This window comes from Peromyscus maniculatus, chromosome 10, assembly GCF_049852395.1.
Source record: "Peromyscus maniculatus bairdii isolate BWxNUB_F1_BW_parent chromosome 10, HU_Pman_BW_mat_3.1, whole genome shotgun sequence".
NCBI classification, from domain to species: domain Eukaryota; kingdom Metazoa; phylum Chordata; class Mammalia; order Rodentia; family Cricetidae; genus Peromyscus; species Peromyscus maniculatus.
This window is the reverse complement of record NC_134861.1, coordinates 4,705,359-4,717,648: the sequence shown is the minus strand read 5'-3', so window position 1 is coordinate 4,717,648 and position 12,290 is coordinate 4,705,359. Positions and strand designations below refer to the sequence as shown.

General features: G+C 51.1%; 1 protein-coding gene across 3 annotated transcripts in view; it reads left to right on the top strand.

Moving 5' to 3' along the window:
- The window catches only part of Cfap99 (cilia and flagella associated protein 99), a 44,736-nt gene that overhangs the window by 16,814 nt on the left and 15,632 nt on the right, over positions 1-12,290 (top strand). For all 3 annotated transcript variants that reach the window (XM_006985550.4, XM_042285807.2, XM_042285808.2), the window contains 8 exons: positions 1,028-1,172; positions 2,190-2,284; positions 4,677-4,789; positions 6,072-6,249; positions 8,778-8,858; positions 9,049-9,123; positions 10,451-10,522; positions 10,746-10,834. In XM_006985550.4, coding sequence (XP_006985612.1) covers positions 1,028-1,172; positions 2,190-2,284; positions 4,677-4,789; positions 6,072-6,249; positions 8,778-8,858; positions 9,049-9,123; positions 10,451-10,522; positions 10,746-10,834 — 848 coding nt within the window. The remainder of the gene's footprint in view (positions 1-1,027; positions 1,173-2,189; positions 2,285-4,676; positions 4,790-6,071; positions 6,250-8,777; positions 8,859-9,048; positions 9,124-10,450; positions 10,523-10,745; positions 10,835-12,290) is intronic.

Sequence of the window (12,290 nt, the reverse complement as noted above, 5' to 3'; positions counted from 1 at the left end):
AATGTTTTTGTCAGATTTTTTTTTTTTTAAATCACAGTGATAGAAAGTCTTGACACTGGTCACAAAACCGAACTGTTTAAAAAGATAAGTGAGAAAAGTCAGCCCTGCCTCACCCTGCCTGACCAGCTCCCTCCCCAGAGGAGACAGAATTTAGAAATTTAGAGTCAGTATCTCTATCTGTCTGTCTATCTACCTGTTTACCTATCTATCTATCTATTTATCTATCTCTCAGTCTCTCACTCTCTCTCAGTCCCTCCCCACTCAAGACAGGGTCCCCCTAAATAGCCCTGGCTGACCTGGAACTGAAGTAGACTAGATGGCCTTGAACTCAGCCTGCCTCTATTCCAAGTGCCTGGATTAAAGGTATGCACCACCATGCCTGGCTAAGGGAACAGAATTCTTACCGCTACCTAGCAGCTCCCACCCTGCTTTTTATTCCGGACAGGTTCTCACAGATTTCCCTTGATATTGCAGCATTCTTTTGCATATTTTATTTCTTCATTTGAAGGCCTTTATATGAATTCAATTTTTAAGTTATTGTGATAAAATGCACATGACATAAATTTTGACCATTTTAACTATTTTCAAGGGACACAAAGCACATTCACAGGACTGTGTAGCCATCCGTCACTTCCATCCATCTCCATAACCCTCTAGTCTTCCTGACCTGAAACTCTATCCCCAGAAACACCAGCTGCCTGCCTCCCCGTACCCTCCCCAGACACTTGCTTGCCATTCTTCTTCTATGTCCATGGCTTCGCCTGTCCTCGTATAGGAGAATATTTGCATAATGCTCGTCCTTCTGTGGTTTTATTGTCACACTGTCTTCCATGTTTATTTTGTCTTTGCACCCACTTTGTCCTTACTCATCCTGGGGGTCCTGCCTTTCCAGTCACTGTGGTCATTGCTCACTGCTCTAGGAGAGCTGAACTAACTGGCCTCTCTTCAGCCATGTGGGACTGTCTATCCCCTACCTCTGTCCTTATCTCCTGGTCCTCGAGAGCTCACCCCTGGCTTTCCTTTCCAGGCTCTGAGCCCCCAGAAGCTTGCCTTTGTTTTGGAGATTCTGTCCGGCTGCCTTGAATACCAGAAGTTACTGACCATCGTGGTGGATGCCTTCTATGTACGGGACGGGCGGCTCTGCCTGTGGGCCGACTACAGCCTCTTTGAGGGTGCGTATATCCACTGTCCACATGTCCGTGAGGCCCTGGCCTACTGCCCACTCCAGACGGGGACTAAAGAGGAAGCTAGCACAGACCCTTGACAGGTTGACTTGAGGGAGGCCAACAAGCAGACCAGCTTCCGGACACAGAAGGCAGCTCCCCCTGCTTCTGCCTTGGCTCTCTTTCTCTCACTTGATTCGCAGGTGCCTGAAAGTCTGTGGCCCAGCCTAGATATATTTTATCATTTCTACATTTTCTCATGGGGAAACTGAAACCTGGATCTTGTGAACAGACATGCAGCCTCTGGACCCCCAGCCACTTGTCTGGAAGAGAATGACCCTGAGGGCAGCTTGGGCCAAATGGCATATCTCTTTTAAGTCTGTTTGTGTCCCTAGCCCTGACACCTGTGGAGAGAATAGGCATATACTAGTCTGGATCATCCAGGGAGAGATTAAATATGAGAGCCACCTCTGACCACTGTCCACATCCACAGAACATGGTGACTGTTGTGGACAGTGGCTGGTGCTACCATAGAGCAGAGAGGGATCTAGCCCAAGGAGCAGCTGTTGGTCTTGATGCTGGCCCAGGAGGTGGAGAGGTAGGCTGGTAGGCTGAGACAGGTGACTGGCGCCAGGAGCAAAGCTGGGGCTGACCCTCACTGCCCGGCTCAGAGGCAGAACCAGCAGCCTCATCAGAGGAACCTCCATCCCCAAAGGCTCAGAGTGACTCAGCTCACAAAATCGACAAAACCGAAGATGATCTCACTTTTGCCCAGAGAAATCCTGGGGTTTCTGAGAATTGACCAAATGCAGTGTAATGTGTGTGGAAACTAAAAGCCCCAAGTGGCTAGTTCTACAATCACTGAGCATGAAGTGGTAGTTGCCATATGGACCTGTCCTTATGTGCCCTGACAGAACAAGGTGCCTGAAAGACTCTCAGCAGCTGCAGAATTCTCCCAAGGTCACCCACAGCGCCCCACTGCAGGGCAGCCGGGCACTCCTCATACCATGCTCTCTCTCTTCTCAGTGATCTGCTACTTGGCCATGTTCCAGCTGGATGAGCTCGGCTTCCAGCTCTTCTGCAACATCATCAGGTCCCAGCCTGTGGACAAGACTTGCAAGGTGAGATCCACTGACCCCACAGGACCATGGTTGAGACTACCAATCAGGAGGGACCAGAACCAGGGCTAGATGTGCATCTGCTCGATCAGCCCCACCTTTGATCCGCTAGCTAGAGTAACTGGCGGGTTCATCTTTTCTCTACTTAATACCATCTGATACCCCGGTATAGGACGATGTTTTCTGTCTCAGGGAAGTCTGGCTATCTGGTTGGTTTATGAAGGACAGGATTTCCTACCTGCACATACCCCATGATGGATAAGCAATTAGAATTATCTTAAGCAAGGGCTTCATTTTTGTGACAATGAAGTTAAAATCGATGGCATCTTTTGAGTGATGCTTTGTGTGTCCTGGCCAATTCTACACTCAGCATGACCTGTACTTGGCTCAGGCTTTGCTGCCTTGTGCTGGAATCCATAATGACTATTGAGCAAACATCCACCTTGCCTCCTACACTGGGTCCCACAGTGCTGACTCAACAGATGCTTGGGGTGCAGATCACATGCTACTCTCAGGATATGCACAGTGACCCCAGGCCAGTACCTGGTCTCTGACCAGCCTAGGGAGCTCTGGAGACTCATGACAACAGCCCACAAAACCCACATGGGAGATAGGCCTTGTGGCCTGTAATCCCAACAGCTTGGGAGGCTGAGATAGGAGGGCTAGCCTGAGTCCCTGTCTCATAGGTAAAAGAGGGAGGAGAAAGAAAGAAAGAAAAAACTGAGGCTAAAGCTCAGCTTAGAATATTTCCTTAGCTTGTGTGGGGTCCAAAGGGAAAAAAAAACTCCAGGGACCTGTAGACAAATTTCTAAACGGACCAAAGCTGCAGAGGTCAAATGGTGACCAGCACAAGGCTGTCCATACTCCATGCCCCATTGGGTGATTCTGGTCCCATTAGAGTCCCTCTACCTGCCTCAGAGCTCTAGAAAGAGGCCAGGTAAAGATGGAGATCCAGCTGTTGGCAACAGGATGGCCTGTCTTAGCTGCTGCTGCTGCTGCTGCTGCTGCTGCTGCTGCAGTCAGGAGTGACATGGCTATAAAGCATCCCAGGCCCAGGTTGCTTGGAAGGCAGTTGTAGTTTGTAGCCTCCACAAGGAGATGCTGCCTGCATGGCTCCAAGACCACAGGTAGCAGAGACAGATGTCGATCTGGGAGGCCACATCCCATTGAGAACGGTGGCCTTGACCCTGCTGAGATGCTGGGATGAGGGTGTGGAGAGGAATGGAAAAATAGAAAAAAATGATAGGATGCACCCTAGTGGGATTGGGCAAGGAGGTGAGGACCCCAGAGTCCCGCCACAGGGGCAGCTTCCCGTTCAGGTGTCAAGACTGACAGCTGAGAGATTAGGAAGTAGGTGATTGGGACACTGGCCATGGGCAAGGGCTGAGAAGGTGAGAGGCCACAGAGGTACATGATGAAAGTCGGCAGGTGGCCAAGGGGGGAACTGTAGAAAGCTCTGGGACCTTGGTTCTCAACCTTCCTAATTCTGCGACCCTTTATTTTCATTGCTACTTCATAACTGTAGTTTTGCTACTGTTATGAAGTGTAATGTAAATAACTGGTATGCAGGAGAGTCTTAGGCAGCCTCTGTGAAAGGGTTGTTCAACCCCACCCCCAAAAGGGGTCATGACCCACAGGTTGAGAAATGCTGCTCTGAAAGGTGGCCTCTGTTTGGAACAGGGTTGCAGGCCACAAGGAAGCTAGAGGCTGGTGAGGGTGAAGTTGATGAGGACAGCAGCCACACTGGGAGGCAACAGTGACCAGAGGCCCTGAATGGTCATAGCCTTGTTCACCACGGTCCCCTCAGCTGGCCACGCACTTCCAGGGTCACCTCCCAAGTACATTTCCTGCCCCCAAGTACCAGCTGTGTGTCTCGTGTCACTGAAGAGCTCTCCTGGGCTTCTGACATGTGGTCCCTGGATCCTGCAAACAGGATAGTGGCATCAATGTAGCCCATTGGCTGTCCCTTCTGATTGGTTTTGGAGACTGCCTCAATCTCAGGGCTGAGGTCAGACACCCGCTGTGAATGGCTGACTGACAACCCACCTTCCCAGGTCTGAGGGCTTTCCCAGCCCCCCCACCCCACCCCCCACCCCGCAACGCTGTAGTGGCAAGGTCACGGGGCACAGAAACGGCATGATTACACTCCCAGAATTACAGAGCCCACTGGATGGGGCAGGGTGAGTGACAGGCAGGTCCTCCACGTGTTGCTGCAGCATCTTACCCAGGAGTGGAACAAGGGGCCTTCCTGGCCTAGAAGCTGGATGAATGCCCTCTGCAGTAGGTGTGACAACTGAATGTCACACAGCCTGTTCTGGCCCCTGTACGCAGCACTGAGGCATCCGTGGGTGGTGGTTGAGCCACAGCTGAGCTGCTGAGGGACTTTCTACCTCAGTTCCTCAGGTTCTTCTTTAACCCCTTGAACCTGTGCTCATGGATCAAAGACGAGTGGAGCCTCATCTACGACACGACCCACGTGAAGGAGAACTGGATCGACCCTCTGATGAGGTGGGTCAGCTGTGACAGGGCACCGGGGCTCAGAAAATTGTCTTGGGCCCACTCCAGGTGCCTTGGGACCAGGGCTCCTCATCCCCTTCCTGCTCATGGAAGCTCTGTGAGTGGCCAAATCCTGTTCTAGGTTAGGATGAGAGGCCCAAGGTGCAATGAATCTACCTACCACAGCCTGTGGCAGGGATGGTGAGACGCAGTGTGGATCTCCTTGATTCCTCCCCTCTGAAAGGGCTGGGAGAGCATCGGGTCTTCCTGGGGACAGGCAGATAGCCTGGACCCAAGCAGACCGTTTATGTGTTAGCTGTGTGTCCGAGGCTTTGGCCCCCTAATGGGGTTTCTCAGAGCTACTCTTTTGCCAAGGAGAGCTCTGCTGTCCCAACTGATTTCCACTGTCAGCAGTTAGGACAAACTCCAAAGACTGAGGGGACGGACAGGTGTGTGCTGTTTCCGCACTCACCACAGGCCTCCCAGCCCTCCCTGGGACCAGCCACAGAACACGCCTACAGCTGCTTCCCCACACCTCCCCTGAAGCTGGAGGCCCAGTCCAGGTGTGGCCTTCTGAAAGCCCTTTGCTGTTAGTCCTCATGGCAGCCTCACTTCCTCCGGGTAGTCCTGGTTCTAGAGATAAGGCAGAAACTATTCCAAGCCATGCATCCACCCTTGATGAGCCCTGCAGGAGGTAACACTGAACAGGCTTGTGATGATGGCGTAGGTCCACTCCATGTATGGAGAGCGAAAGGGGGAATTCCTAGACCTCTGGACCACCTACCAAGACCCTTATGAAACCCCTGCTCCACAGGACCTTGAGGCTGAGCACAAGGACAGATGGATGTCCCGTAGTGGGGATGTGACCCTCACCCCACCCAGTACCCACAGTTCCCTCCACCTGTCATCAATAGTGCCTTCTCCAGAACATCCCTTTCCTATTACCGGCTTGTTTTCCCTGTTCCCAGCTACCTCCATCAGTACCATATGCACTGCCCATATTAGCTTCCTACCCCAGTTCCTGCTTGTCCTTAGAGAGTTCCACATCCCCGCCTCCCAGCTCCCCTCTCCCCTCTGCCTCAGTTTTCTCATCTGTGCAAAGGGAAACTTAACACGTGTGCTGGAAGGTGTGACTGAACTGTACTCACAAGTTAGAGAAGAAATGTCACCTGTTCATCATGGCCTCACCCTGAGGGACAACCACGCACTTAGGGTCCTTCACATCCCAAGGGCCAGCTTCTTGGTGACCTGTTTAGGATGTGACTCTAGAGCCTTCTCCACTTTTGCCTTCAAGATGGCAGCCAGAGGTCCAGGAGCTAATCAAGCAACTGGAGGGGGTGCCAACCGATCAAACTCTTCTTGTGAAGACCAAGGCCAAGGTCACACGGCCCAAGGAATTCAACCTGACTGTCCCGAAGCCCCGTGCCATTACAATGCCTGAGCCAGTACCCACTGTGGCCAAGACAAAACCTGTGAGTTGGGCATTTGTGGTGGACACAGGTCTGCACCATCAGGATGTTCAGGCTGGGAGACTGGACTGTGGGGGTCATTGGGCAGCTGGACTCCTCCAGGGTCAAGAGTGTACTGGACCACCCAGGAGCATTCAGCGACCCACAATGCACCCACACACTCCCACACACCCCTACACACCCATACAGAGAGGGAAGTAGGCTGACCCAGAGCCCACTACATTCTCAACCCAATCAGGAGGTGCTAAGTGATACTATCTGGCCATGGGTTTAGACCTGTCTGGATTGTGCTTGGAGTTCACCATTAGCCATGGCACCTACCCTCCCCATTAGATAGTACACTTGAAAGTCACCGTGTATATGCTTTTCAGGCTGGGTCAGGAGTGTCTGCCTGAGCCCCAGAAATGCCTGACCCCTACTCAGGGAAGCTCATGTCTGTCTCCTCTGCTGAGAGCCTCTCTTTCTCCTGTCTGTTTCTGATTTATCAGTGAGGATGCTCTGAACTGCATGTAACAGAAAAATGCAGCTCAACTGGCGGCTTAGACAATAGACCACTAGTATTAAAATAGAAATAGGCTCCAGATACAGTTTGGTCAGGGTTCCAGCTCTCCTTCTCTGTGACTGCCTCTACACTAGTCTCCTCTGTAAGTGGATTTCATCTTTAGATTAACTTAATCTCATTTTAGTTTAAAAAACAAAACGAATCCATGTCTTGTGTCTACATTGTACATTGTCTAGGACAGGAAAGAATGTATAGGGACAGGAGCAATTCAGAAAAGTCTGATTGGTCCAGCTCAGGCCTCAGGCCTGCTTAAACCGGTCACTGGCTTTCTGAGTGCTAAGTCCTGACCAGACTGTGGATTCCCACAAGCACTAGCAGTGGCCTCCTAGGTCAGTCTGGTCCTCCTAGAATGAAGGACTACAGAGGTGTGAGAGGGGACGGCACTGGAGGTCCCACACCTCACCCTAGTCCTCCAGTTTTCAAGTCTCACTGAAAAATCTCATTCCAGAAGCTTTTCATGAGGCCTCAGCTCTCTGGGTCTCCCACCCAGTTTTCTTCTTCTTAACTCATCTTTTCTCCACAGCATTGGTTACTGTTTACAATTTGTGGATCTGCTTATTACCTGGCTCTTCATCCGTTTTATTCATAACGTATTTCTGACACGGGTGGTGAAGTCGTGGCTTAGAGAAGACATTCAATAAATACTTGTATAGGATGGATAGATAGAGATGAATAAATGGCTATATGGGTAGTGGATAGATGACGAGTAATTGGATGGATGGAAGATAGGTTACTGGGGCTTTGTTGCTAAGCAACTCTACAGTTTCCTCATCTGCAGGATCTCTGATGTTTCTGGTGCAAACTCCTCAAGAATTAATCCTGCTAGCCACCTCTCTTTCTGTTTGTTCTGCTTGGCTGAGGGACAGTTCTGCTTGTCCTCTCACTGTGGCATAGTAGACCTTCCCTGAGCTCATTTTTGTGTTCACAAAGCCTGTGTCCAACACCCTCCATGCTCTGACCCATGGCCAGGACTCCCTTTCACCTCCTGGGCTGAGGAGCTATGGGTGCCTGGAGGCACAGATGGTGAGCAAAAATATGCACTAGCCCCAAGGCAGTGTCCTTCCATCCCTCCCAAGGTGGACAGCAGCCAGGGGAGGTCTCAGTGCAGTGGGAGTGGGGTGGGGAAGGAGATGCAATCTTCCTAGTATGGACTCAGAGCATGGAGGGTGTTGGACACAGGCTTTGTGGATACAGAACTGAGCTCAGGGACAGTCTATGTTATAGTGAGGGGACAAGCAGAACTGTCCCTCATCCAAGCAGAAAGCATGAGGTGACACTCAGTCAGGTGGGTCGGAACCAACACAGCTCCTCCTGGCTGTCGGGAAGAAAGAAGCCAAGAAAACAGGCACTTGGCAGAACTTATAAAAGCAGGTGGGCAAGACTGGAGATGGCTCTGGGTGTGAAGAACACAGTCACAGAGCAAGGCCTTGGTGAAAAAGAACACCAGGGTCCCCAGTGAGGGTCATCAAGGCTCGGGGAAAGGCAGATGGAAGAAGATGAGACCTTAGGTCTGGATGAGTTGAGTTGGTCATGTCTTTGAAACGTGCAGAGGAGAAGACAAGGATCAGAGGGACAGGTTCAGGAATCTCAGGCTCAAGGGTGTCAAGGCTGGTCCCTCACCTGCCCTCTGATGGACACGGCTCCTCTAGGGACACTGAGATTCTCCTGTGACTGAACTCAGAGGACAGACCAAAGTCTTCCCTTAAAGTCCTTTCATGGGCAGCTTACTTTTCTTTTTTTGTAAACAATGCGTAATACTCTCTGACCCCTCTACCCACCCCTTCTGTCTTAAGAGCTGGCTGCACACCCTGGCTTCTCCCCTGAAACAATGGCATGCCCTCAGTGCCCTGGCCTACCGCTCCCTCTGTCTACCCCCATCCCATACTGAACTCTAGAGCCCATGCCAGCTGCTGGCCTGACCGTCTACACTATGGTTCACTAACCACTCACCCCTCGGCCACTCCACCAGGTCCCTCAGAGCACCTACCAGGAGCCCGTGGAGCAGCAGCTTCTGCAAATGATCAAAAGATACAACCGCCGGAAGGCTGAGGTGGCCACGTGGGACCCCTGTCTCCCTAGCCACCCCATTGGGCTGTTAAGAGCAGGGGAAGGGGAGAAGGTTGGGGACCTTAGGCAAAGCACATGCATTCTACCATCACCCCACAAACACACACACACACGATGGCCTGAGGACCCTGGGTTGCAGCTGGCGGGGAAAGAACAGCATGATGTCATGGCAGGAGCTGCTACTGAAAGCGAACATGGAAGAGCTACGGTGTGCTATGCCCCGGTTGCACAGGGATCCACAAGCACAGGTAATGCCCAGCCTCCAAGGCAAGCCCAGTCTTTTTTATTATGCCGTAAAGTTCTTCTTACTGGGGCTGAGGATGTAGTTCAGTTGGCAGAGTGTAGCCTGGCATTCATGAAGCCATGGCTTTCATCCCTGGCACCACATAGACCAGGTACGGGTGGCACATGCCTGTAATCCCAGAACTTGAGAGGTCGAGACAGAGGATCAGTGGTTCAGGGCATCCTTACCTTACAGCCACATGTGCCACAGCACACTTGTGGAGGTCAAGGGACAGCTTGCAGAAATTGATTCTCTTCTACCATATGTGTCCCAGGGAGGGAACTCAGGACATCAGACTCAGCAGCAAGTACCTTTACCCACTGATCCCTCTCCCCAAACTCATACGGGAAGACAAGAAAGACTGGGTGTAGTGATGCCCTCCTTTAATGCCAGCACTCAGGAAGCAGAGGCAGTCTACATCCTTTAGTTTTAGTTTGAGCCAGCCTGGTCTATATAGTGAGTTTCAGGCTAGCCGTAACCAAATAGTGAGACTCGGTCTTAAAAATAAATTAAAATAGCCAGGTGCTACTGGTGCACACCTTTAATCCCAGCACTCGGGAAGCAGAACCAGGAGGATCTCTGTGAGTTCGAGGCCAGCCTGGTCTACAGAGTGAGATCCAGGAAAGGCACAAAGCTACACAGAGAAACCCTGTCTCGAAAAACAAAAAACAACAACAACAACAACAAAACTGTCTCAAAAAACCAATTAATTAATTGAGTAATTAATTAAAAGACTAGGGTGATTATGAACCAATACAAAGAAGTTCTGTCTTCCAGAGAAACTCACTGAAGAGTGGGGGGCTACACATGATCTAACAGCTGATAGTCCCAGGGCTATGTATTCCAGTCAGCAGCATGCTTGGAGTTGCGATGGCTGCCTTTATGGACTACTATTCCTCCATACTGGCACTTAAGCTCTCCCCAACTCTTATCAAGGGACAGCAAGAAGCATGGGACAGGCATTCAACCCAAGAAAAGGGACTAGGGCAGGGCTAACTCAGCCCTGGGGGGTAGTGGCAGAAGAGGATACGGAATCCTGAGGAAGCCAGCAATCCTCTCTGGCGACTACTGTCCTTAGGCCCAGCAGACTCTCTCCCTTCCTTGTTCCTGCCCAGGAGGTCGAGCCCCCCAGCAAGGCTTAGAGTGCAATGGAAGACAGAATGCGACCCTGAGGGGCCAGGGTAGGCACATGTGGATGGGTAGCTAGAGTGAGGACAGAGGGGAGTGGGCGACCTTTCCAGGGATACTGGGCATGCACAATGGATGCCAAACTACCTCTGCCTGATTTACAGGACTTCGAAAAGCAGGAGCAGCTTCAATCTGCATCCCCAATACGCAGGACTCCAAATGTGACCTTCTTCAAGGTGAGGGCCTCCTGGCCTATCGGGCCTCTTCTTGGGACTCTTCCCTGCTGCCTGACCCAAGTGAGGCTCTGAGAGTGAGAGCTGGAGGACCCAAGGGCCCCACAGACAGCTTCACCCTTGAAGCAGAGGGTGCCTAGGCAGGGGGGTGAGTTAGAAGGACTTGATATCTGATAGCAGACACTTGCTTTTAAAACCTACCATCCATTCTTCTCCTCTGCTGCAGCCTAACACCTTTCCGGTCAAGCTGAACACGGCTACCATCCTTCGAGAAGGGGCCTTGTACCAGCGGCAGGTGGAGAAGGAGCTGCAGAGGTGAGGGGCAGATGACATTATCTAATCCTTTCCCTTTCCCTTTCAAGGATATTGCCCTCAAGAGAAAAGCCTAGAGTAGGAGCCTGTCATCAGGCCGCTCAGCAGAGAGGAGGGGGAGGCTCTGAATTCGTTGAGGAATACGCAAGCAAGGCCAGGGCAGGCCGTGGTTGTCCACATATGAATCTTAGCTCTGGGAAGGCTGAGGTGAGAGGATGGGGAGTTCTAAGCCAGCTTGGGCTACAGAAAGACATCGTCTCAAAATCAACAAGCAAAACCCACTTCGGTTTTTCCTAGGTTCTCAGCCACACATTTTTCTCCACATGTCAGCAAAGCTTACAGTGGACAGCAGCTTAGTGCCCTCTGGAGACAGCACTCATGGGTTTGGGGCTGTATCCTAAGACCTCTTCCTGAAGGTGCTGATTGCAGTTCCCAGCTGGCTTTCCCTGCGACTCTAGGATCTAAATCAGGTTTCAAGTCCTCTCCTGGGGTTTGATTAGCTTTCTAGAACAGCTGACGGAACTCAGGGGCACTCCTATGTACATTTACTAGTTAGTTGTAAAAGATATGACTGATTGATACTGGTGGAGAGATGCGTAGAGCCCATAGGAGAACTGGTGGAGGTTTCCCTATCTACCAAGGTGCATACCTTCTAAGACTATTTGCTGAGCTGTCCAAGAGCTCACATGAACCTTGGCATTTGCATTTCATGGAGACCTCAGAGGTAGGTGTGGTTAACCACCGCACTGGCCAAGGGGAATTAGCCTAACTGTTATCCGTCTGCCCTCCCAGATCCCAGCACTTGATCCTGGTTTTGTTTTGGTCTTTCTGGTGACCCACCCCATCCAAACTACCTAGGTGTGGCCAGCTAGCAGCCAAACAAGCAGCCAAAGACCAAGTCCAGATCTGACATCTTCACGGTCCACTCCCCATCTTTGAACAGGAATCCCTTACAGTTTGGAAAGGATATGTGACCCAGAAGATGTCCTATTACTGTTCTGTCCTGAAAGTCTCTCAGGACTTTCAGGCTTCTGTTAGGTCCGTTCCAAAAGTAGGAGTGGTTCAGCTCACACTGCCTCTCTCTCCAGGGTAGCTGTAACTGGGGTAGGTCAGTACCGTTTCTTGCTCTGAGCCTCTCACCTACCTAGGCCGTGCCCTGCTACTAACACCCAAGCCTTTCTGTGGAATCTTGGAATCAGTCACTGTGCTAGTGTAGACCACAAGCAGCGATTCCTGACTAGCAAGTGGCTCTTCCTTGGTCCATTCTCATTTATACAGAACAAGAAACTCCAAATTTTTCAGAGTAAGTGAACACACAACCCAATCCTACTGTTTATTCCAATGTTTTCACTCAACAACACCCTTCTCAAGCCAAAAATAAGATTTCTCTTCACCTGCTTGTAAGCATGCTACAGCAATGGACACCATCTGGATATCTTATAATTCAATTCTGCCATGG